The sequence below is a fragment of the Octodon degus genome, unplaced genomic scaffold (assembly GCF_000260255.1).
Source record: "Octodon degus isolate 3935 unplaced genomic scaffold, OctDeg1.0 scaffold00024, whole genome shotgun sequence".
Lineage (NCBI taxonomy): Eukaryota > Metazoa > Chordata > Mammalia > Rodentia > Octodontidae > Octodon > Octodon degus.
Window position 1 is genome coordinate 18,675,600 of NW_004524600.1, and position 23,716 is coordinate 18,699,315.

Below are 23,716 nucleotides of genomic sequence, written 5' to 3' on the forward strand. Positions count from 1 at the left end.
AAAATTAAATACTAATTAATTAGAAATTAAATGTTTAAAAACAATTGAGCTAAGAAAAAGTTTTCATGATAGCAGAGAAGTACTAGGAGTAAAACATAAGGTAAATACTGGAATGGCAAGTAAATGAGCAGCACTTCTAACACTTTGAGGATACGATATCATACAAAGTTCTAATGTGTTGTGGACATGCATAATGACCATGACAGTTACTGGTGGCCAGGTGTCACTTGTGGAACTGAGCTACAGCTATTTCTTTGAAATCCACCCTATAGACTCAGGTGGAATCATGACCCACAGGGTGGAAGAGAAGTCCAATTGTAAAGTGTGCTGATGGAAATATTTTGCTGCTAAACACAAAAGAATAACTGAAAGACTACTATTATATACCTCTTATTCTCCTGTGTTTGTTTGCTCTGTTTGATGGATTCTTTCCATTCTCATTCATGGAGTAGTGGTCATTTTAGTCCCTCTCTAGAACATCATATAGTTGTCTGTGTAGGCTTGGCTTTGTCATCATGAAATTCTTTAGTTGTTCTTTGTCATGGAAGTATTTCACTTCTCCATTATACTTGAAAGAAAGTTTTGCAGGGTATATCAGTCTGGGTTGGAATTTGTTTTCTTGCAAGGCTTGAAGTACTTTGCTCTATGCTTTTCTTGACTTGATGGTTTGTGAAGAGAAATCTGCTGTTATTCTGATGGGTTTTCCTTTAAATGTGATCTGTTTCTTTTCTTTAGCGGCTTTTAGTATCCTGTTCCTATACTGAATTTCTGTGATCTTGATTAGTATATGTCTGGGTGTGGTTTTAATTGAGTTGATGTTATTTGGAGTTCTATATGCTTTGATTACCTGAATGTCATATTGTTGCCCATATTTGGGAAGTTTTCTGCTATTACTTCTGCCCATATTCTTTTTATATCATTTGTATTGACTCCTTCCTTCTCATTGATGCCTATTAGTCTCACATTGTTCATCTTTGCATTGTCTTGCAGGTAATCAATTATTTTTTCCTGCATCCTAGTTGTTTTTAAGAGATCTCTTCTTTTTCACTAGCTGCAATGGTGTCTTTTAGGTCAGAAAGTCTATTTTCACTTTCACTCAAACGGTTTTGCCAGTTTGTGATTGAGGTTTTAATTTCCTGTATATCACTTTGAATCTGTTTCATACACTCTATTTCTTTCCTAAATTGCTTATTCAGGGGTTCCATCATTTTTATATTCTGCTCTATTTTTTAATCAGTGTATTCTTTAGAAGCACTTAGTACTTCTTTGATTATAGTTATCACTACATTTTTTTAGTTCAGAAATTATTTCTGATCTGATTTCCTCTATACCTTTCTGCAGTTGTTTCTTTACTTCCAAAGCTGTTATTTCAGAGATTTCAGGGGTGTGATTTTCCAGTTTCCTCTATGCTAGTGTCTTCTACATTTGTACTGGGTGGACTCGGGGCCTGAGACTGCATTTTGTTCCTTCTCTTTGTCATTTTTGTATACCACTGTCTTCTGACCTTTGGTGTAGAGCTTAGATAGAGTTATTATAACCTTAGTACCAGGTCCAGATCTATGAAGTTCAGATACCTCCAGGTGGGTGTTGTTTGGATCTGGCTGCTGTGCTCCACTTCTTCCTGCTGCAACCATTGGAGTTGAACCCTTTGTGTCACTCTGGCAAGATGTTCTGCTCCTGAATCAGCTGGGTGGTTCTTGCCTCTTGCCTCTTTGCAGGGAGTTCTGCTGAAGGGTTCCATGCCAGGCCAGTGCTCTGGGTCTATTCAGGATCCAGTGGGCCCTAGGCAGCCTCATTCACAAACCGGGCCTGCACTCTGGGTCAATTCAGGATCTGACGGCCCCGGGCGGTGTCACTCACACATGGGGCCTGTGCTCTGGGTCTATTCGGGATCCGTCGGGCCCTGGGTCCTCTCACTCACACGCTGGGCCTGTGCTCTGGGTCTATTCAAGCAGCAAGTCTTGAGTTCATCTGTTTATGTAGGTGTTCACCTCTTGTCCGGAGGCACCTACTTGAGTGTATAGAAATAACTAACTATAACATATATTGTTATTTACTTTAAATATTAATGCAAATAATATTTTTGATATTTAATTATATATTAATGTCATTTTATAGTTTAATGTCTGTCATGTTGCAACAGGCATGTTAAATGTAGCTGTCTGACTACCTTAACTAGAGCTTATTTATAGGGTAAGGCAAAATCATTGTAGGTCTTACACTCAGAGAAATAAGTTGTTGCCTTGAGCTAACTTTGAAAGGTTAATATGCAAATTATAAACATTTAACCACAAGTCTAAATACCTTTAAAAGTTGTTCACATTTGAATATTGACATAATTTATGGACGACGGTACAAAATTTATATGTATTACTTTATGTTCGCGTTTCCATGAGTTATGCTGGGGCCAAGTGTTTGTCCATGGTCAAAGGGAATTGTGCTGACAGACAGCTAGCCCAGACTCATGCATACGGCCATGCTGGCCACCTAGAGCAGCTCGTAGGTGCTCAGACATTCTCAGTCTTTCGGTTCACACACCTGTGCACACCGGGACACATATGTACACACGTATACAACGGTCTCAAGCTCTGTAAACACAACCTGACTTTTTCACAGCTGGTATTTGATCCCAGCGGGGCCAGTCACTTCATGCCACTTGTCCACTCACTACTTCCCCTTAAAGCTTTACACAGGAAAGCTGATACTTACGCACCAAGAGCGGAAGGCTTAGCCTCTGTGCCTCCATGATACCTTTTAATAATTCCGATTCCTAAAACGTCCATGATTCTGCTTTGTTGGCTGTGTCCAAAAGGAATGTTCTACATGAGGGATCTGAGATTTCAGTGAGAACCATACTGTAAGTGTCGCATCTGTCCAAACATCTAGCAGTTACAGTAACACATAAAACAGAAAGCTGAACATGCCATAGCTTTCTTCTAAAACATGACAACATTCTGTGGAGCAGAAACAAAGCAGAAAAACAAAAAGCAAACAAAAACCTGCTGTTTTCAGCCTCCCCAGCACTGGGATTATAGGCATGGTCTCGGTGGCCAGCTTAGTGCACTCAGGGGTGGGGCAGTGTGGCATGGGTGCCAGGGATCAAACCCCGGTACCAGTGCTTGCCTAAGCAGATGCTTAGTCCATTGAGTTACCTCGCTGGCCTGCATACGTATGATTAGAGCAGCACCATGTGTGAGGGAAGGAAGAAAGCCCCAAAGCAAAGGCTCCATTCAGACCTGTCCTCCAAGCGGAAGTGGTTAATTCACACACTGCCATTCTTTCCTTCTGGGGTGTGGACACTGTGACATTATGAAATATCAGCTGATTGTGGATGGTAATTAGGTGCTTATACTTTCTTGAATGTGACTCAGATTATTGACACATTCTCAGTTACATCAATAATAAAAAGTGTGTTGATTGCTCTAGTAATACACACACATCGGAAGAAGCGTTAAGATAATGACAATGCTTTGGGGCTCCTGCAGGAAAACGCTCGGCCTGGGGCCCGCCTGGGGCCCTGCGCAGTGAGTGCTGAGCGACTGGGGACTGACGTTTTCTCCTGTAGCTGCTGAGAGTGTGTCTTGATGATTTTAGATCATTTTTGGTTTGTTTAAAATTATTAAAATATTCAATTAAATAAAATTATATTAGTGACTTATTAATAGCCCAGCTTAGCTCAACATAACTAGATCCCAGTTCTATTTCGAATTAACATGTTAAGTTGGGCAAACAGTATAGTCATACGTGTTGACTTCCTTCAAATGTTAAAATAGGTTATTACTTTACATTATATAGGAATTTTAATGAGTTCTAAGATGAATAGGCAAAATTGAATATTCCCTTCTATTCTCTCTTTTTTTCCTCTGTATTTTAGGGAAGGATCTACAGGGGGTTCAGGGTCTCACTGCTAGATTGGAGTAGGAGTGATCTGCCTGTTTTCAGCTGGGTTTACAGGTGCACACCACCACGCCCAGTCTCACTAGCCACCTCAGCACGCCCTGGAGGTGGGGCCAGCACAACAGGCCTGGGGATCGAACCCCTAGCCCCTGTGCGTGCTTGCAGGCGCTTTAATCCACTGAGCTATTTGGCTGGCCCGAATATTCCCTTCTATTAAATAAAATTTGTAGATTTATTTTAGAGGTTTTTAGAAAGTGAGATCGTGTATACATAGATTGTTGTCAAGAATTTAGACTATCAGTCAACACTTATTTACAAATCACCTATAATTGTATATGTAACATGCTAGCGCTAACATGAATAAACATCTTACTACAGTGGTACATGCATACCGGTGGGTTTTTTTTTTTTTTTTATGTATTTGGTTGTTGCAGGTTCTTACTATACAGCTTGAACTCGTAGTGATCCTCCTGTTTTCAGCCTCCCCAGCACTGGAATTACAGGCATGGTCTCAATGGCCAGCTTAGTGCACTCGGGGGTAGGGCCGGTGTGGCACGTGGTACCAGGGATCAAACCCCAGTCCCCGTGCTTGCCTAAGCAGGTGCTTAGTCCATTGAGTTACCTTGCTGGCCTGCATACCTATAACTATAGCAGCACCCTTCACAGTAGCTAAATGTTGGGAGCAGACTATATGTCCATTAGATATCCATCAGTGTTTGAAGGTGGCATTTGACACAGTGGAGTACTACTCAGGCATGAAGAAGGATAAGCTTGAGTCATTTATAGGAAAATGGATGCACCTTGAGACCGTAGTGTTACATGCAATAAATCAAACACAGAAGCTTAAATAGCACACAATTTCTATGAGAGGAGAAACTCAAAGTAAAAATAAGGAGCAAAATACAATCTGGGTAATAAGAAGTAGGGAGATAGATCTTCCTCAAAGGGGAAGAGGATCAGAGAGAGAGGGAAGGAGGGAAGGGAATGGGAGGAGGGAAGGTGCTAGGTTGTGTTCTGTACAAAAGTTGTGAACTCTACACACACACACACACACACACACATTCTAATAAGCTATATAAAGTAAAAACTAAATATTAAATATGTAACACTGTGCTTTACTTCAGCCAGGTTCTCGTAAGCCTGGATGGGGGTGTGGGTGCCGCACTCGCCATTTATTTCCATTGCAATATAAGTGTTGAAATCTGTAGTGACGGTTTTCACACCCTTTCTTTGATTAAAAAAGATGCATATTGGTTTTAAAAAACCAAATCACCAAAAATAATGAAAGTTCACATTTCAGGTATACTTTCTTTCATGTGTGTTCTCTCCCAGAGGGCTCCTCTGTGCTTTTCATAACTTAGTTAAGTCCCTGATATTCAGGCCTTCTTATATGAGCTAGGACATGTAGGCTTTAACTGGATTGCCAAGATGCATTGCAATAGCCAATTCTAACATTATCTTTATTTTTTCCCAGTAATTTTATTGATAAACAAATAGCAATGAGACAGTTTCAAATCAAATCGGTAGAACAGTTTCAATAATTAACACATTGCATACATTCTTCCTAGTGGTTAATTGCTGTACAAGATGCGGACATGATATCCTATTTACAAACACCAGTAGAACAAATCCCTCTATTCATTAAGAGAATGTAACTATATATCTATCCTAACCACTTTGAATACACAGATACAAAATGGACATTCATCTGTACACCCTTTTTTTTGTAAAGTTCTGTTATTTGAATATTATAGGGGTGTAAACTCAGCAAAATATTCCAAAAGAGTCCAGTAGCCCATAATAGTATTGTGTCTTCCGCTTGACTGGCAGTGTCAGAAATTGTCTAATGTTATCTTTAAAACAACACCTTATCGCTAAATTTAGCGTGTGTGTGTGTGTGGGGGGGTATGTGCAGAGCTTTTTCACCTATTAAAATAATCCGAGAACCTGCACACAAACCTGTTAATTTTGAGGTCTTGCTGTGTTACAAGTTTGCCTATGGTGGGAAACTGGCCTTCATCTAAAATTTTAAAACATTAATTTCCAAGTTCTCTGATTCTTGCCATCCATCTTAGTTATCTTCCTTCTGACCAAATACACACATCTTTAGAAAGCTGTTGCCTTTATGCAGTCCAGTAACAGCAGCTCCTACCTGCACCAACCACCTGCTTGTTGCGCCTGGGCTCCTGCCCTATGCCTGATAGTTAGAGCTGAACCTCACCCCCAAAGGTGATGGAATATCTGTGTTTAGATGGTGACCAGGGAGCCCAGTTGCTGTCATCCTTGGAAAGTAACCACCGGGCAGCGGCCCATGAAGCCAATTGGCATAGCCCTCATTTGACCCAAGACAATGTCTTTTATCTCACTGTTCATTTATACTCAAGAATCTTCTGGATTGCTGTGTGCTTTGCTAGGTACTGGGCATGCGTCAGGTAGTATGATGATTTTCGCTGTCACCAAGTTTATTCTTAGCAGCAGGGGCAGGTCTGACAACAGGTAACTTCAGTAGATGTGGAAAGCCCTGTAGTACATGGCATTGGTCAAGCGTCCATGAAGATGTGGGTGAAGCATGCCCATTTGTGCTGAGCAGATTGGTGGACAGTCCTCAGTGTAAGAAGCCCTTGAGCTGAAGAGAATTTGGTATAAGTCAGATGTCATGGATGAGTGTCGTCTAAACTCCTGGGTGAGCAAATGCCTCAGATTAGCCAGTGCACATCTTGGAGCATGTCACGGAACAAGAGGGTGCACACGCACACCTCCCTTCTTGTTATCCTTAGAGTGAGCTGAAGGAGGAGGAGCTCATGAGGGCAGCCTCTAGCATCGTGCTTGATTTCGCAAGGTGCTGCGTACATTTCCTCGAGGAAGGGATGCATTTGTGTGCTTGTATCTTAGAGGGTCGAAAGGAAGGCTGTTTTGTTACTGCAAGAAGCTGTAAGGTTCTTGTCTTGGTGGAAGCATTCACAGTTAGTGTTCAGATTTGGGCATTATTTCTGAGGTTAGTGAGGCAGAACCAAAGGAATTTGTTAACTGTTCATCTAGGGACATTAACCAAAACTTTTATGGCACTATGAAGGAGATTTTACAAAACATTTTGTCTGCATACCAATAAAATAAGCCTGTTTTCCTTTTCTTTCTTCATGTAGTTTTATTAGTGCTATCAAATTTAATGACTCCGCTGCCCTTTTTTGCTGTCATACTATAATGACTTCGGATCCATATCTGCTGATGTAGCATCACAAGGAAGTTGGGAAAAAAGTAAATCGCATTCTAGCCGATTCTCCTTATGCTTGTATCATTTATTTTTTTCTGTTTTATTCCCCAAAAAGCAGTTAAGAGTCTCTTTGAAATTTTAAAAGCTAGAGGCCTCCTGGAGCAGTGGTGGCTCTACTCTGTTCTGCTTTGGGTGCGGCTTCTTGGGCGTCATGTGCAGCGGCACCATGTCTGCACCCGGGGGCCCTGCCTGCATGTGTCTAGAACATTCACGTGTGTGCTGGGGAACTGGTAAAACAACAGTTACAGAAATGAAAGGCTCTGTACTTGAAGCATCTTGTGTGTCTCAGGTGGGCCGAGCTGAAGCCTGCTGTGGGTTGTGTCCTGTGCTTGTAACTTGCCATGTGTCTGGTCATGTTGGCTGGACTTTAGTCCATGGCCCACCTTCAGTCCTTAGCTTTTCTGGTGACTTTTAACTTCCTCTGCTCTATCTCTTTACATTGAGGATGTCACACTGCCCTAACTTTATCTTATGGATTGAAACATCTCAGTCTACTTTTCTCTCCCTTCTTCTAAAATTGGGATGTTCCAGGGTCAGAGTGTGCCACACGCTTTCTCTCATTCTCTTCCAGACTTAGACTCTGTCTTTATGTAAGGCAACCTCTTCCAAATATGGATACGCCACTGCTTTTTGGGAGTCACTTCCTGTGGCTGAACTCCTGAGCTGGCCCTTCAGACCTGTTCTACCCAGACTTCCCTGTTTCTGTTGGTAGGAATAACATTTTAGTTGATTAGGTAAAATCATGACAACCTTCCATCCTGTCTTGCCCTCATATCCAGGCCTTTAGAAAGTCTCTTAGTTCTTTATTCAAAATACAGAACCTTGATCCGCACCCTGAGCACGCGTCAGGCTCATATTCTCAGCATAGCATCCATCGAGTCCCCACTGAATTAAATCAGTCTCTGCAGTGGCTTCCCTTCTCTGAACAGCCTCGGTTCTCAGGATCTCCCAAAGGTCCTGCGCACATCTCTCCGTTACACCTGCTGCTTTCTGTTACGTGCTGGTGTCAGCCATGCTGTCCCTTGCTGTGGTTTCACACTGTCCAGGGCCTCGAGGCTCTTTCCTTGGTGTGCGCCTGGCGAATCCCTTCATGTCCGCCCCACGCTTGCTCTAAGCCTTCTTCCCAGCGGAGCCAGCCCTGGTTGCTCTACAGAGCTGCAACCACCTTCATCTCTCTAAGCAGTTCCACTTTCTTCTTGTGTCAAACATTGATCATCTTCTATCAGAACGTACTCCTTTTTCATTGCCTTGTTGTCCACACCTCAGACTCTAGGCATTTTATAAATACTCACTGAATGTTCACTTAGTAAAATATCCCAAAGTGAATATGTCTTCTCACTTGTTTATAGTCTAATGAATACAACATTTAGAAAATATTTCTCCTTTAAATAGCTGAATGTTTAGTAAAGGTTATAGTGTGCTCATGAGTATAAGCAATGATATTTTACTCTGATATAGAGATAATTGTGCTTATTTGAAATAGTTGAAATGGGGCCAGCCAAATAGCTCAGCAGATTAAAGTGCCTGCAAGCAGGCACAGGGGCTGGGGGTTTGATCCCTGGGCCTGCAGTGCTGGCCCTGCCCCGGAGGCATGCTGAGACAGCAATTGAGACTGGGTGTGGTGGCCCGTGCCTGTAATCCCAGCACTTGGGAGGCTGTAAACAATTGGATGACTACAAGTCCAATCTAGTAGTAAGACCCTGAACATCCTATAAAACCTTCCCTAAAATTAATAAATACATAAAAATAAAGTAAAATAACCGAAAGGTAAGAAAAACTATTAATGCAATTATAGTTCTAACATTGTAGTCAGTGAAGAAGTTACCTTTTTCCTGGCTTGATGTTGCTTAGATTGTTCAATTCAGTTGGGAAATTAAGATAACTTCTGAAATACCACTTCGCATTTTCCCCTTCTGTGCCAAATGCTAATAAACCCCCCTCATGCTGTACCTCTCTCTACTTGAATTTGACCTGAGTTAAGATTTCTAGCAGAAAGTAACTCAAAGGTGTGGAATCACTTATTTGTCATTATTCATTGCATTTTATAAACGACGTGAGCCTCAGAGGTCATTGAAGTAACTAAGGGGAAAGCTTCACGATTATCATGAGTGTAAAAAGTAGCCCTTCGAAACACATTTGTAAATACTAATAATGTAGTTCGTTAAAAATAATAATTTGTTCAGAGCTGTATTTTTGCAAGATGGTGAAAATTAAGAACAATGTATTGTATTCTTGAAAATTGCTGAAAGAATATATTCTAAATGTTCTTACACAAAAAATCATGAGCATATGAGATAACCCACACAATGTATGCATATTTCAGAGCAACATGTTATGTAAAATGAAATGCACACATTTTCAGTTTTCAACTAAAAATTAATAAAAAGAAAGATTAATTTTACAATTACGATTTATTTATTTATTTATTTATTTATTTATTTATTGCGGTACCAGGGATTGAACTCAGGACCCCATGCTTGCCAGACAAGCGCTTATTCTACTGAGCTATCTCCCCAGCCCCTACAATTACGTTTTAAAAAGAAGCAGTTGAATGTGCTGATGTGCACTTATAATCCTGGCTGCTCTGAAAGCAGACACAGGAAGATTGCAAGTTTGGAGTTAGCCCAGGCAACTTACTTAGATCCTGTCTCAAAATTTAAAAAATAAGATAAAAGGGCTGGAAATCTGACTGAATGAAGGCGTGACAGTGGCAGAGTGTCCCTGGGTTTGATCTGTTTAAAAAGAAAAAGAAAATAGTGATCCCTTCAGCGGATAATGGGCTGTATTCTGTTAGATATTATTATTTTTTAAAGTATAGTTTTTAATTGTGATGATATATCACAGATTTTTAAAAATGAACAAAAGTACTGGCCATAATTTTACTACTGTAACCCAGCCCTGTTGCTTTTGCTTTATTTACGCTTTGCATATATTCACACTTGAGCTTTTATAGGGAGCACAGTCCTTCTCCTGTGTCTTTCATGTCAGCCTTACACCGTGCCTGTGCCTTCACACAGCCCTGTGGTCTTTATCACAGCAAGTTCTCAGCTACAGTCCTCCGAGCGTGGCTGCACCATAGTCAGCCTAAATATTTCCCAGGTGTGGGGTATTTTCAGTTGCTTTCAATTTATAGAAATCATAGAGTGTTGTGATGAACACATTTGGGCTTGCAGCGTTTCCTGCCTTGTTTTCCTGGGATGTACCCGCAGAGGTGAGAGTCTTATTTCACACAGTGTGACTGTAGCGAGGGCTCTTGGCGTATTGTCAACCTACTGTCGCTGAACCAGTGTTCCGTCTCTGGCAACCTGTGAAAGTAGAGCTTCCTGGCCTCTTTGCCGATGGTGTCTTGTATTTGTCTCTTTTTTGTTGGGCCTTGTATTATGAGCATTGAAATACAGGTTCTCTGTGGTAGTGGAGAAATCTTAAAAGCAGATTCAGTGTATTAGATGCTAGCCTCAGGCTTCTTTCCTGTCAAAGAGGGGAGGAATTGGTTGGCTAGGATTGATTTAGTTATGCGTAGGATAGAGGACAAGTTATCTACAGTTTTGTCAACTCACAGCTTGGAGAAATTTGTTATTCGTATCAAATCATGTACAATCACATGATCTAGCTGACCATGTTTGACCCAGAGATTTGGTTTATTGTTCTGTTCTAGAGCCAGTTGGTTCTAAAAAGGCATGACAACTATTTATTTGCTTTCTAAGAATCTACAGTGATGCATGTTACTTGCAACATAGTTTTTTACTTGCTAAATGTTTTAGCTTACCCTTGGAGGATCGCGTATGTCTATTTTTTCATAAAGATTTATCCCTTAGAAGAATTAAATTCAAGAAGTTTGGTTCATCCTAATGAAAGGCTGATGTGTTAGTTTTCCAGGGCTGTGACAAAATACCTGAGGTAATCAACTGAGAAAGAAGAAAAATCTATTTTAGCGATGGTTGCAGGGATTTCAGTCCACGTTGGCTTTCTGTGTCACTTGGAGGCCCATGGCAAGGCAGAGCATCGTGGTGGGAATATGTGGTGGAACAGAGCTGCTCACCTCACAGGGGTCAGGATGTAGAGGAAGAGGATGGGATAGTGATCCTACTATTCAGTTCAGTGCTGTGCCCTCAGTGACCTAACTAGATCCCACCTCTTTAAGGGTCCACTACCTCCCAATAGTACCACAAGTCTCTACCTTTTGATCTTTGGAAGACATCTAAAGTCCAAATGATTTGGTATTAAATTATGCTAACCTACAGGGAAAATGATTCAAGCTTTCCTACACAAGTCAACTTTCTGTTATTGTAACAAAATGCCAGAGATAAGAAACATATAAAGTAAAAAGGTTTGGCTCGCTTTTAGAGGTTTGGTTCATGATTCCTTGACACTGTTGCTGTGGTGGCCCAGCACATCATGGCAGGAGCATGTGGTAGAAGACCATTGTTCACCTTATGGAAGCTAGGAAGCTTCCATAAGGTGAACAATGGGGGGAGGATCTCAATAGCCCCAGTGCTGAGGCATCCCTAAAGGGTCAGGAAGGGTGACCCTTGCAGATGTGTCTTTCACCAAGATGGTCCGTGAGATGGCTAAGAAAGCACTGGATGCTGTGTCTTGAGAAATCATTTCTTCCAAGAAGGAGTAACAGAAAGCGACTCCTACCCTCCATTCCTACTTAGAATCATGTTTTGTGCTGCTTTCTTTCATGGAGCCACTTTATTTTAATTATTTCCATTTCCCAGGAGTTTTCCTTCTTCAGTTCCATTCTACGTAAGCCTCCTGTGGTCCCACATTTTCTTTTGTGTCAGCTTCTTCACTTCTCCATCCATCCATCCATCCATCCATCCATCCATCCATCCATCCGTCTATCCAAAATATGTTCTGCGTGCTGAAATCTAGTGAAGGTTTGCCATTGAAGATATGGACCAAAGCCAATTGCAAAGGCCATGAATCTGGAAGTTAGGCTTATTCTGTGAACAAAATTGAGACTTTAAAGCTAGAAATTAGTGTATTAGCAGATGCTGCGGAAAAGCAGAGTGGGCGCAGGTCTTGAGTGGAAGAATAGCATGTATTCTTTGTATGACAAAAGCCACTGAAGTTACTGGCAGGAATGACAGGATCTTCTTTGCCTACAGTTTTAATAACATGCCATCTAAAAAGTTGAACAATGTGTCCTGGAACACTTTGCAGCTAGGCAGACATGTGCCTGGGTCAGGACTTCAGACTGAAGGGAGAAGGCAGTGCTGTTGGTGGAGGAGCAGGGGAGGGGAGCTGGGATTCTGTGCGTGCCCACCCTCTTGGGCATTTCTGCCCTTATTTCAGTCCAGTGTGATGGATCCCTCATTCAGTACACCAAGGAATAGCAGGGATTTCCCTTCTCTCTCCGGTGTTCCCCGGCCCTGCTTTCCTATGGAGAGGTTTGCAGGGTTCTATCCATGTTGGCACTGCCTGGAATGACTAATATCACTGCTATTTATTTGGCAGAGCAGAGCTGGTGCCCTGGGTGGTGCCCTGCTCATCACAGGAATGCAGGGAAGCTGATTGGCTTAGAGTGGTTCTGTCCTAAGCCATGCCTCTCACTTTATACCTCCTTATCCCCTACTCCTCTGGCCTCCCTGCTAGGTTACGGAATAGGGGCAGAAGTGTTCCCAGACCACTGAGGGATATTTGGGCATTTCTGTGTGCAGTTAGAGTTGCATAAGCTGTAGTTATCCTGTTGCTGACACTAGAAAGCAACAGGCCCCAAGAGCTGGGTTTGAGAGAGTTGGGGAGATGGAATAAGGAAAAGTGGACTGATAAGGGGGGGCTCACAGAAATAAGTGCTTTTAATACTTTCTTTATTAATATTAAGAATATATTAATATAATAATCTAAGTATTTGTATTACATTACAATTTAAAAATTGGCATGCTGGATAGAAGGAAGGAAGGACAAATGAAAGAAAGAAAACTGTAAGATTAGTACCTAAATTGTGATATTTACAATCAATTTTTCATATGACATTCCAGGGTAGCACTTAGCTGAGGTGGGATTATATAAGGTCCATAATGGGAAACAAAGCAAAAATAGAAATCAAAGCAAAAAAAAAGCCCCCCAAACTATGGGCTAGGCTATTTTTTCCTGGCTTCTTGAATTGCCTTTCCCTTACTACCTTAACTTTCGCTTCTTTTGCAACACACAGTTCCCATGTGTTTGAGATGTTTTGGGGAGCTTGATTTCCCTTCCTGCTTTGCGTATTTGTGCATACCGGAGGCCCCAGGGCCCTACTCATATCTCTCTGAGATTTCTGGCACTTAGGCCAGGCTGGCATTATTTATTCTCTTCTCTTCTTTAGACTCCTATGTGGACTGGAATTGTAGCTCCCTTAGCATAGGAGAAAGGCTTTCTTTTTGACGTGAAATAATTACTTTTTTTTCATTTATCATTTTTGATGCTTGGGGTGTCTGGGATTATGACCCTTTCCATTGAACACCTCAGAGCATGCCAATTAAAACAAATACAGTATTGTGCTCACTCCAGCAGCACATATACTAAAATTGGAACAATACAGAGAAGATTAGCATGGCCCCTGTGCAAGGATAACATGCAAATTATGAAGCATTCCATATTAAAAAAAAAAAAAGAATACGGTATCTGTCTTCCCTTGGAAAGTGCTTTACATCTTTCTTCTCATTGGCTCTGATAGCGGTCTACTGTTTGTAGCCAAAACTTGATCTTACACGTTTGTCATGGGGAAGAATGAGTGAGGGGCTTCAGAGCCATTTGGTAGAACAGTGTCCTGGCCCAATTTCTGTTGCTATTCAGGAGTACTCAAGACTGGTAATTTCTGAAGTGATATGGTATAAAATGCTAGAACCACGGAAGTGAAAATTAGGTGGCTGCTACATCTGATGGGGCCCCAGCCTATGGTAGCTCAAAGAAGCAGAAAGCCATGAAAATGTGTGTATGTATGAGAGAGGAGGCAAAGGAGCTGACTGCTTTGCAGCAGCTGGCCCTCGTGAGAATGCATCCCATTAGGTGGGACTTCATCTCCAAGCCCTGCTACACTGGCAACTAAATTTCAGTAAGAGGCTTTCTGGGGTAGCCATGTCTGAACCGTAGCAAACACAGCCACATGACTTTGTAACTGGCTGTCACTCGAGCATAAGGTTAGCTCAACATCCAAACCTTGAGTAGCAACATAGCCAGATGTCTTTAAGAAGCCAATAGGATAGCCATTGGGTGCCTCTCCAGCCAACTACAAAGACTTCCCCTATAGGTTTCAGCATGAAAACAATTTTATGAAAGTGGTGACCCTTACCCTTCACCCCCTCAGCTCTCACAGCACCACCCTCCAAGCTGGACAAGCTTAGATATGCCTGTGTCTTTCCACACTTTCTGTTCATTCTCCCTGGAGTGCCTCTTGGGTAAATATTCTCAAAGGCAGGGCCCTCTCATTCTTTAGGTCTTTTTTTTCCCCCACTGTCTTTGAGATGTCTTCCTTACCAACCCTAATCCATCTCCTTTCTCTTATCCTGCATACATTTTTATAATAATGAATCATGCCTTCTTGGACCCAGACTCCTGGGCAGAGGTACACTGTGGCTCCCCTTATCAATAGGATGTGTTTCTCCATTGTCCATGCTTACCTTCCAGTTCGCTTCAAGAAGTAGAATGTGACAGAGATGATGTGCAGACTCGAGAGCAACACTGTCCTCATTGTTATCCTTAGCCTTAGATTTTAATTGAAATGACAATTAGAAGGCATTTAAAATTAAGTTTCTGAGTTGTGCTGCCGACCCATCAGGTATCAAATAACCACATGTAATCATAGTACCCTGCTGGATCGGATCATTTTGGAACTTTTCTGTGGTTGTGGAGAGTTGTATTGAACAGAGCTGTTTAATCCAGTACGGGTGATCCAGTGGGAGCAGTAACCACTGAGACTTGAAGAAAACCAGTCCCGCCTGCTGGTCAACAGACACTGTACTTAACGAGAGAGCAGTGGCTCCACGGAGGAGACAGCCGTGATTTCAGCCATACAGAGGACACCATCTTTCCAGACTTAGAAGTTGTCAGCCTCAGGAGTATCCCAGGTGGCGGCAGCAGAAGAATCGATCAATTTGCCAGGCCACTGGATCATGAAAAATCAGTGGTTTTGAGTCATTACATTTCAGCTATGTTTGATACATGACAGTGATACATGTAGCTATGTTTCATACATGACTGATACATACAGTGATACATTAGTTCTAAGGACTGGCTTTAGTTTTGAAGTAGCGCCCTCTAGAATTTTTTCATGAGTTATGGTGTGGGAAAAGGGGAGGAATCCAGAGCATCCCCACTGTGAAGAAAGTTTCATGTTTAGGGAGAGAAAAGAATATTTGCTAGTAACAAATACCAAAACGGGACTGAAATAATTCATCTAGGTGACAGATAATAGAAGAAAACTATGTCAAAACAGTATTACAAGTAGTTTGCTAGGTAGATAGTTACAATAATCCAGACCTAACTGGAGTCTTTTAGGTATTTTAATTGATGGTGAACAGGTTTTGTGTGTTTTCTGCCCTTTGCTATGCTATGCTTGGAATTGTACCTAGTTGTCTCTAATTCTGAAAACATTCCTTCCTTTGTTTGTTTTTCCCAAGCATGCATTAAGTGCTTTCTCAATTTGTCTGTGCAGGCACTAGAGGGGATTTCAAATGATTGAGACCAGAGCCTTAGCCAGTATGTACTCACAGCTCCATGGAGGGGTGTGATGCAATTGCAATTGGAGACTGTGCTCACGAGTGAAGTAACCCAGACCCGCACTGTAGACATCATATTGTGTCCCTGGTGTTAGAACCTGAAAGAGTAAATAAAATCTGAAAGGTACAGTGGATCCTGTGAACGGGAAAGAATCTGTTCAAAGGGAAGGAACAATGGGGATGAGGGAAAGGAGCAAAGAAAGAAGGGAAAAGTATGTAATCTATATATCTTTCTATATATATATATATCTCCACACACACAGGGTAGCATGGATAATTGTACTGCTGATTTTTGTTGGTCTATTGAAAAGAGCTGTTAATGCTTTTTTTTTTCCTCCTTTTTAAATTTTTATAATTTTTTGGGCCAGTTTTGCATGCTTCTAGATCTGGTTATCTGAGCAACTAATTTGAAGACAGCAATATGCAATATAGCATCCATTGTTGAATTCCTGTCATTTGATTTAGTGAAATTCTGTATTGTTTCCAATGTTTTTTTTTTTTTTTTACTATTGTTTTTATTCATATATCTCAAGACAAGCTGTTTTAGAGGAGGCTGAGCAGGAAGAGGCCTCTTATTGCTGAGTTATCTCCTACATGGAGGAGGCTTATTACTTTGCAAATGTATGGGGACAAAAAATTTAAAAAAAACAAAAGGCTACTCAGACTATTTTGAGGATTGTTTCCCCTTCTTTGTATAATAGAAAAACATTTTTAACATTAAAAAACAGCTTTAAAAAGCCGGAAAGATTGGCAAACACCTAGACTCCCAGCACTCTGAGAGGTTGAGACAGGAAGTTTGCAAGCTCGATTTCAACCTGGGCAAAGTAGTGACTTAGACCCTGTCTCAAATTCATAAGAAGGGGTTGAGCTGTACCTTAGTGAGGGGGCCTGGGCCCAGTCCTCAGTGCTGCCAATAAAGGAAAAGGAATCCCTCAGCTGAGCAGTTACTCACCTGCAGCATGCAGCGCTCTGAAGTGCGTGCTGTGGCTTGTAGACTTGGGAGTCCTCCTTGTTACTCACTTTGAACATTGCCATTTCCCCAAGTGGATGCCCACACCCATGAGCACTCGCTTTCCATTTCCCAGATGCCCCTGTCTACCCAACCACTGTTTTCCTCTCAGTGTACACTCCGGTTGCGGGGCATTTCATAGTAATGGAGTCCCATACTGCTGGCTTCGGGGTGTGGCTTCCTTCACTGGGTGTGTTCTTAGGAGTCGTCTGTGTTGTATCAGAATGCCTTCCACTTTCCCTGCTGACAGAGATTCCACTTTGCATCTAGACCGCATTTTTTCTGTCTATTTACCAGTGGATGGACATTTGGGTTTTGCCCATGTTTTGGCTATTATATATAATGTTATTAATGTTCACGTACATGTTTTATGTGGATAGGTATTTTCAGCTTTCTTCTGTGTATACCCTGGGACAGATTTGCCAATTCACAGAGGAACCCCGTGTTTAACATTTCGAGGAACCACCAAATTACTTTGCAGTTGGCCTCACCGTTTAATATTCCCACCCGCAGTGCATGCAGGAGGGTCCCAGTTTCTCCACATCCTTCTCGCTGCTTGTTATTATCTTGAAATAGAACTGTTTTTGATGAAAATATTAAGTAATTAAAATAGAAAAATTCCAATTAGATTATGTTATACTCATTAAAGATAGCCCATATGCAAGTCATGTGATATTAAAGTTTAAGACTGAGTGCCACTTTGTAGCTTTGTGTACAAAACAGCCCACTGGAGCCTAATTACCTTATCATTAGTGTTCACAGGTGGCTGGAAAATGCAGTCTCTCTTTTATGTCTAAATGAGAGGCGAAGGGCGGCACAGTGATACTATGTGTAATGCTGTTGAAAGATAAATCCGTTTTTAACATGCAATTAAGTATCATTGAAATAGGACAAATTGAACAACAAAACTGAATTTGTGAGGCTGAGCATGAACAGATACTTGATGTTTGCAGTTTTCTAGGACATTGGATGGTGAGTTGACCTTAGGGCCAGAGCCCTCCCTGGTCTTTCTCCTGACTTAGTACGGTCTGGATCTGCCTTGGCTACGCCCTGTGCCTCCCTGGGTTGGCATCTCCAGAGTCCGGGAGGTACTGCCCAGCAGGGGGCTGTTCAGAGAATGTTGTTTTATGAAGTTCTGGAGTCAGGGAGCAAAGTAGTCCTGTGGGGCTTTCTCAGCATCAGACTTGTTTCTTATGAAACAACTGGTTGACCGGGCAGTGATGGCCCAGCCCCACTGTGGCTTCACATCGCCCATTATGGACCAAGCCATGGCCTTTCTGATCTGGTCTCTGCCTGCGTCGTGAGCCTCAGCTACTGGCGCTTCCAGGTGCCAAGTTGCCCAGTGTGTACCCTGGGATTTCCCCTCCTTCCCTGCGAGTGTTGTCTTGTTTCCTCTGGTGGGAGAGCCCTGTTGTCTCTGTTAAGACCCCACCTCTGCCAGGAAGCATTTTGGAGTCCCCCACCCCCAAAGGCTTTGCTGGTACCAGACGTAGCTTTGAACTAGATATTGTGTTTACTGCAAAGAAAAGACCAGAAAAAGTCCCTAGAGCTTGGATCTGGGAAAGACACAGAATAAACAATCAGGACAACTGGGTACCTACCTTGCTGAGTGCCTGGGAAATACAGAGATAGTTAAGCAGAATAATAGAACGGAGAATCAGGGTGAGGATGGGTGAAGCCTACCTTGACCAGGGCGAAAGGGAGGGGCTCGGCCAGGAGGCTTTCAAGGGAGAAAGGGAGGCTGTGACAGGATTATCTGGGGAGAGGAGGGAGTTGTTGCTTTGTGAGAGCATCTGAATTAAACTGACAGAATTCCGGCATAAGGAGGATCGACAGTTTATTTTTCCAGATATCCTTCCTATAGACAAATATGTATTTCCATTTGGCATTTTGAAATTCTAAAAACAACCTCGGGACAAATCTCTTTTCTTCTCATCACTCCTACATCTCCCTCCAATGCCTTCTTAGTGGACTCTTAGTAACCTGGAGCTTCCAGTCAGCAACCGTGTACCATGGAGGTTCTGTGAACCCAGTATCTTCTGGCCTCGCCCTGTGAAACGCATGCTCCCTGAGTATATCCTCCATCCTCAGCGCCTCCACCGTATCTGCTGTTCTCCAGTTTCTATTCCTTTATGTTTCATTGCCTCCCAGTGTTGAGTGTCCTTCCGCTTCATTACCTAGGAGTGTTTTCTCTTTTCTCTTTTGTGCTAAGTCTCTTTAAGTGCTGCGTGTGGGTTCTTTCCCATTGGATAAGCCGGAGCAAGAGGTGGTGTTCTAACACTCCTGCCTTCACTCAACCAGCTTGCATTTACGTGGGCAAATTCCTGGTACTTCCCCTCCCAGGAAAAAACTCTAGTGCCGCCCCGTGTATCATTTTAGGAGTCTTCATTGCTCCACACTGCTTAGGTTTTGGTTTACCCTTGACCATCAAAATAAGAAAATAATAGCTTTGGTGTAATACCTATTGTTTTTCATAGCTACTTTTTTTTTTTTTTTCAAAGCAACCTGGTTTTCTTCAGTATTATTATTTTATATGTCCAGGTGGTCTTGGAAATGAATAGTAGGGGTGTTAGAGCGTCTTTTTCTGACAATGCAATGATCTTAGTTAAAATAATTTCCTCAAGACCTATAAATGTGTGTATATATTTCTGGGTTTAAAAATAAACTTTTTCAGTTTATTTTACGCCTTATGTCTCTTCAATTCCCATATATCAGAAATTTGGATTATTTTGCTGAATTCATGCACCTACAATATTTGAATGGCAGTGGAATACCCATCTCTGACAAAACTAAACAAAAAAGGGGGATATAAATGAAGGACCTTTTTGTAGTGAAAAAATATATATCTGTATATACAAAATAGCATAGATATATAGCTACTTTCTCTTAGTTCAATGAGAAGAAATATTTGTACTAATAGTGTTTGGACAGGATATCTTGTACTATGGATAACCACTAAGAAGATAACAATGTACAATGTATTAATTATTGAAACTGTCCTGCTAACTTGTTTTGAAACTGTCTCATTGCTGTTTCTTTCTTAATAAAATTAATTTTAAAAAAGAAATTTTATTTTTAGTTTTTAGCTTTGCACTGTTAAGGATCAGGCCCAAGACACAAATATACCCAGCCGCATATATCAGAAACTTTAAATGTCAGTGTCGCACCTGGAGCCTCACAAGCTGTGTTTCGTAAGCAGGAGCAGGAGAGGCACAGTCACACACTGCTCCTTGGTGTCATGCATTGATCTAGAGATTGTGCTGACCTGGGGCAGCTCCTACGTCATCCTTCATTTTAGAGATGCTAGAAAGGACAGTCACCATGTCTGGGGACTTCAGTCTATACAGTATCCAACATTTATCACTTGGGTTGTGGATGATTTTGCTTACTTTTATTCTCTTGCATTTTTTTTTTATCAAGGCCATCGTTGCCCATCATTCAGAAGTCGGATACTGTCATGTTTGCCATATTTATCATGTAGAATAGCACCCTGTCATTCTCCTCTCGCTACTCCTTGCTGGTGTGTCGCACCTGTCTCCACCTGTCTCTTGCACTTCACACTAGTGTTCTTCTGCATATTCTCGTATTTCTAGATTCTTTTATTTTCTTGAGTGTGAAGATGAGGATTTAGCCTGCAAAGGGCCTGTCATCTCAACATAGTTAAGTCAAATGCTATAGAAAGTTAATCATGTTCAGAAGGAAAGGTGACACTGAAACTGAAAGACTGGAGTGTAGTATTTTAGAGAATTACAGATCAAACAGTTTGTGTGGTGCGTTTCCAAGGAAATACACTAAAAATGAAGTATTAGAACTGCTGATGTGGATATGTATATTTATATAAATTAATATAAATGTAACAATATAAATAATTTTGATTTAGCTACAATGTTAAAATAATGCAAGAAAAATCTTCATTCACTCATATCTTGAAAAAGTTCCTGAAAATGTTTTATTTTCAAACTCAAGCCGATTAGTGTCTTAATCATCAAACATTTTATAGGAGGAGAGGTAAAAGTTTAGCCCTACTTCAATGAATAAATATTCTAAAGACAAGCTGTTCTGAGAGTCATAGATTTGTATGAAAAAACTGACAAGAGAAAAATAGTAATTGCCTCAGCAGGAGAGAGAGAGCATATTTCAGGATAATCGGAGCTTTTCTTTTATGTGTTCACTTTGGTTTAGTCTTGATTTCACGTACTTTAATTTCTCTTAATTTTTTTCTTAATGTATTCCAAAGAGTGTAAAATACTTCTGAAGATCTCATTTCTGCCTGTGAAATTACCTTCTTCAGTACCATTGGATGCAATTTTTTTGTCAGTCTTATAAGAACAAAGTGTCTTGGAACAAACTATTGTACTTCAGCAATCTGACAGTAGTGGGAACTCTAAAAGTACATTTTGTTTAAGTTCAAATGCACTGTAGCAATTTCTCTGCATGCATATTTTAAAATTTCCTTCCTTCTTTCTTTTATTTCCTTTCTTCTTTCTTCTTTAATGTTTAATTTCTACAGGAGCCACTTTTTTCTTTTATTCATATTTTTCATCATTTTTCTGTGAATAATCTACATTTTCACTTACAGCGTCGCTTAAGAGCTGGCTATTAATCATTCCCTTGACAGGAATGGTCAGAGGAGGGCTTGCTGAAGATGTCCCTTCACTCACTGAACACATGAGCTTAAATTCAACTTTTCCTTCTTTTTGCAAAGGCACTGAGACGTGAGTTAAAGGAGAAAGAATACTCTGTCCTGAATGCTGTAGACCAGGCTCGTGTTTTCCTGGCTGATCAGCCAATTGAGGCCCCCGAAGAGCCGCGGAGAAACCTGCAATCCAAAACAGGTGAGACTGGTTTTTTTAATGCATCATAAAAATACACTTGAGGAGACTGAAACCCTCCTAGGAACTGTCCTTACACCATCCAAAGTCTGATACTGAAGACTTGCCTTCTAAGTAGTTCTTCAAGTGTCTCGTGATTCATTAAATGCCTAGATCCTTAAAATTAGGAAATAAAATTATGGTATACTTTGATGTCATTATTTAAAAGCAAATAAACCTCAGGAAAAATGAACTTTTGTAAAAAACATACTGTAACTACAAGAATAACTTTTTAAAGAAATAAAATAGTATATTTCTGTACTATATAAAAATGTATATATACATTAAGAAGTTAGTTAATACATAAGTGCAGGTGAAATAAATTATTAATATGCAGGGGTAAATGTAGAAATATTTCAATTTATAGAGAGTAAGATTTTTTTTTAAACTTCTGTTTACAAAGACAGCATAACACTGTTTTTACAAGCAGATAAGAGCATTTAACTTAAAAATAACCAGTAGTACTTAGACATCTTTGCTTACAATTGAATCAGGAGCATTGCAATGCCAAATACGTATCATTTTGTAAATTCAAGAGACAATTTGTAATAAGTTTTGGCACCAATATGTAGCTCTATCATGATGATGATTATTTTTTTTACTGTTGACAATAAAAGCATCCTGGTGTATTTGAGGAATGCAGTTCTAAACACTTTTGCATCCTTCCTGTCACACAGCAAAAGCCACCCTGAAAGAGTGCCCTGTTCTCTGTCCAGCAGTGCAGATCCCAGGGACCTGCCACTCGTCAGGGCAGCAGAGCCGGGAGCGCCCACACAGCTCTGCTAGCGCTGCCCGGACGCTGGGCCAGGAGCCCTTGGGCTCTGGGGCCTCCTCCTGGGAGGAATTTTCAGTCCAATAGATTTCCCACCAAGTTCCTGATTTACTGGAGTCTTTGAATCTAGTCTTGTGGGTTGTACGTGTACTGCATGCGCACACACGCACGCACACACGTACACACGTAGGCCTTTTCTCACTTCACTTTTCATTTCCTGATAATAGTGTTGCTGTGTCCCCAGGCATCCTGCTGGGAGTTTAAGTCGTTGACAGGTCTCCCATTTTCACCAAACCTTGTGGTCTGCAGCTCACCCAGAACTGGTCTTTATATCTTGGAAGAATTATCCCTTCTCAGCACGGTTGGCCCTTCATTTCTTTGGCTTCTCTGTGCCTGGGTTCCAGTGACCGTGGACTGAGATGATTTGGAAGAAAGAAATGAAAACGTGTTCATCTGTACAGAACATGTACAAAATGTTTTTCCTGGCATTGTTCCTGGGACAATACAGTATTACAAGTATTTACATAGGCCTTGCATTGCATCGTGTGTAATAAGCAATCTAGAGGTGATTTAAAGTGTATATGAGGGTGTATGTAGGTTGTATGCAAATATAAAGTGGTTTCTAGAAGGAACTCGAGTGTCTACCATTTTGGGGCACCTAGGAGTAGTTCCGGTGCGTGTGCCTTGTCTAGGCCTGTGTACACACAGAAGCGCACAACATACACCTGTATGTGTCCCACGCTGTACTTTCATTTCCAGACTCTCAGCCTTTTGTCCAGAGTTTGGGAAAAGTTTTAGCTAGAATTGCTTGCTGGGTTTGGTAGCACTCTTCCCACTACAGCTTGCCTTCTCCCGTGTGCAGCGCGGCATTTGCTCATCTAGTCTCTGCACTTCAGCCCGTTCTTGGTGATGAGTGGGCCTTGCCATAACATCATAATCACGTTCCTCTCCTGAGTACATGTTTTCATCAACTTTCCAGCACTTACTGAAGGGTAATTCTTGGCACTAGCATGCTATTTAAACGTCTGTGTAATTGTAGCTCCCCTGGGTTTTCAATCCTGTTTTTTCCCTACTATTTTATAATTTTGTAATCGGTGTAACTGCCTACTTCCCTGGCTGATTTTGGATCTGTCTTCTCATAATAATGCTCCTCCCCTCCCCTCCCCTCCCCTCCCTTCCCCTCCTCTCCTC

At 41.3% G+C, this 23,716-nt stretch overlaps 1 protein-coding gene and 1 non-coding gene across 2 annotated transcripts in view; both read left to right on the plus strand.

Moving 5' to 3' along the window:
• Utrn (utrophin) overlaps window positions 1-23,716 on the plus strand; it is a 522,813-nt gene that overhangs the window by 379,557 nt on the left and 119,540 nt on the right. Inside the window, exon 54 of the mRNA XM_023712207.1 lies at window positions 21,588-21,717. Within this exon, the coding sequence (XP_023567975.1) occupies window positions 21,588-21,717 (130 nt within the window). The remainder of the gene's footprint in view (window positions 1-21,587; window positions 21,718-23,716) is intronic.
• On the plus strand, window positions 13,654-13,759 carry LOC111816004. The gene has a single exon (XR_002820559.1). It is a non-coding gene; the product is annotated as a U6 spliceosomal RNA (small nuclear RNA).